The sequence below is a fragment of the Chanodichthys erythropterus genome, chromosome 4 (assembly GCF_024489055.1).
Source record: "Chanodichthys erythropterus isolate Z2021 chromosome 4, ASM2448905v1, whole genome shotgun sequence".
NCBI lineage: Eukaryota > Metazoa > Chordata > Actinopteri > Cypriniformes > Xenocyprididae > Chanodichthys > Chanodichthys erythropterus.
In genome coordinates, this window is record NC_090224.1 from 14,316,165 (window position 1) to 14,319,293 (window position 3,129).

Below are 3,129 nucleotides of genomic sequence, written 5' to 3' on the forward strand. Positions count from 1 at the left end.
GCATTAAAAAGGAAAGCGAAAAAAATAAAAATAAAAAAATAACATAAAAACTAAAAATCTAAAAATTAAAGCTAATTCTAAATATTAATAAAACTATAATCAAACTAAAATGAAAAGTAAAATAACACCGTTTTCCATACAGTGATAGTCATACCGGTTTGAAACAAAATGAAGGTGAGTAAATGATGACAGAATTTTCATTTTGGGATGAACTGTCACTTTAAAAAGAGGCATACATCTTTGAGTAGGCCTTTACAGAAACAGGTTGTCAAATAAACTGCAAAGTGTATGCATTAAAGACCAAGAACACTAAGAACAAGATGTAACAATGATTCTGAATACTGCTGACATATTTAGTAATATGATCGATATGACTTGTTTTTAGTAATATGAGTCACTAAATATTCTTCAAAACTGTCTACACTCTAAAAAATAATGTGTTGGCTCAACAAAAAAAAAAGAATGAATTCAAGCCTTTGCATCAATTTTTTATTATTTTTTTTTTTTAGTTGTTACAACTTTGAGGGAATTTACGTTCAACCAACAAGCTACACTGAGTTAGAGGGGGGCAGGAGAAATGGGTGCGATGTGACCACAAAGGGCACTTTCGCATTCACGATCAAAGGGATAGGGCCAAGACCACCCCCACAACCACACACACATACACACCACTGTCCATTCCCGTGCAAAGCATGTTGGGAACTAGAAATCCACTGCCTAATTTCTAAGTTATCAAGACAATTTAATTAAGTTACTGCAACCTAATTAAAAAAAAGAGCCAATTAAAGCAGAGTTTAAATTACAGAAGATATTAAGCTGATTACTTAAAAGGTTTAATAAAAACAATAAATTATAATTTTTAACTTACATTGCATTTATTTAAGTTGTGGTAACAAGTCCCCTTAATTACTTTTTAGAGTGTATTGTTTATGTTGCTGTGGTGATGTGGTGGTTTGAATCACTCTAATTATTATTCATATGTATTTCTTTACACTTCCATCTTAGATTTCATGCAGAGAAATACTTAATTGTGAAAGCTTAATGGAAATACATCCATCTGTCATTCTTTGATGGAATATCTCACTTCATGGTTATGCGTGGTTTATTTTAAAAAGAAAAAGTGCAACGATGTTCGAGGAGGTAATGTAATGTTCACCCAATGAAAAGAAGAGTAATAAAGAGGACACATACTGCCCAGATTAGGATGTGTGAAAAAACAAAAATGTATGAAACGAACAATTTGCAACAGTATTCGAAAAGAAAAATGTCAGTATGTGGTTTCATATGTCTATGGTTAAATTGATTGCAAACAAGATAACAAATGGTGATAAAGCATAATTTATGTGGTATGAACCAGTGAGTAACTGCAGATATTAAGTGTGTTTAGTTCTGTGTGCAGATCTGTTAACCACACAAAACACTTTCAGCTCAACCACTTTTCCACCTTCACCGATAAGTAGAGCTCACTATTTCCTGCATTGAGCCCCAGACTCATTTTCCGCATGCATTGCAGAAAGGGACTTTTCTAGCATTGCTCTGCACTTAAGAGCACGGGGCATCTTCTTGAGAAGATGCAACCTGAAATTACATATGTAAGACAGGTTATCTATACATGGGGGTCCTTATAAGGGTCCTTCATAAATGTAAAGACATTTTCTATGCTTTCGATGGAAAAGAAATATGACAAATGCAAAATGACTTAATTTCATAGGTTACCTTTGTCAGCAATTTAGACTAGATTCGCAGAATTGAGGAAGGGTACAAAAGGAAATACTACCTCTGCAGACCACATCACGGTCCCCCCCCCCCTGCGCTTGTGATGTCACTTGTTCCTCGTCGGCCAGAACCTATAGTGGAAAGTACATGCTCAACCCTATATAAAGCAGATAAGATCAGTGAGATTATTATCTTCGACACAATCAGCCACTGATAAAGCAACCAGCAAATCAAGATCTGATCATCGACCGACCGCAGACCCAAACATGAAGCCGTACTGCATCTTCATCGCCTGTCTTGTGCTCTTCGCTTTCTGCTCTCTGGCTCGCAGTGAAAGTGCGGTTTTTTTTTCTGTAATTCTCTCTTCTTTTTTATTTGTTTGAATGACTGGATAAAAAATAGATTAACAATTTTATGCATATTTGTGAAGAATTATCTAGATTTTTTTCAAATTTACCCCATTCATATATTGATTTATTTTAAGTATTTATAATGCAATTTTAATGTTTCATCTCTATTTCTTCCTGCAGACAGCCAAGGTCCTGATAAGTGCTGCTTTTCTTTTTCCAATGCAAGAATCCCAGTAAAGCAGGTTGAGAGTTATCAAATCACACATTTTGAGTGCCACAGTCATGGAATCATGTAAGTATTTTAGTAATGTCTTAATTTAATCACAATTAATAATGTAAATACATTGTGAAATCATTAACCATGTTCTCTTTGAAACTCCAGTTTCATCACAAAAGCTCAGAAGGAGATCTGTGCTGACTGGACAGAGAAATGGGTTCAGAGACTGAAGAATTTGGTGGACGCTCGCACCATGAAAGAAAATGCGTCAGAGATCAGCTCTGGGGACAGCGTCTAAGATGTGAATGCGCTTTTCTTTTCAAACTATTGCATTGAACAGTTTCTATACTGCACCTTAACAATACTGTTAATCATTTATGAAGATTGTGATATATATTCAAAGCATATTTAAGCTAAAATTGTAATATGAATCTGTTTTTCAGAATTTTAACATTACAATACACAAATAAAGAATACTGAGAAACACTGGATTTTGGTCATTTTTTTTATTTTTTTTGAAGAAAAAATATATTTGCAAAAATATTATACGGATAAAAATATTAAATTAAACAATAGTTAAATAGTATCAATAATAATACCAATAATGTGAATATTGATAGTGATAATGTGTAATAGTCTGTATTGTAATATTTACTTTAATAATAATAATAATAACTCCTTACATTTATTAAGCGCTTTGTCCTCAAAGTGCTTTACATATGGAAGGGGGAATCTCCTCAATCACCACCAATTTGCAGCATCCACTTTACTGTAAAATATGTTAAAATGCACTTATTACTACTTATTACTTTTCTACCTGATCTAATCCTTAATAATTCATTCAGT

At 33.3% G+C, this 3,129-nt stretch overlaps 1 protein-coding gene across 1 annotated transcript; it reads left to right on the top strand.

The window, feature by feature from the left end:
• The first annotated feature begins 1,849 nt into the window (after positions 1-1,849).
• Positions 1,850-2,765, top strand: LOC137018499 (C-C motif chemokine 8-like). Its single transcript, XM_067383155.1, has 3 exons — positions 1,850-2,052; positions 2,247-2,358; positions 2,449-2,765. Exons 1-3 carry the CDS (start codon positions 1,983-1,985, stop codon positions 2,579-2,581), a joined length of 315 nt encoding a protein of 104 aa, XP_067239256.1. The 5' UTR covers positions 1,850-1,982; the 3' UTR covers positions 2,582-2,765.
• Positions 2,766-3,129: the final 364 nt, after the last annotated feature.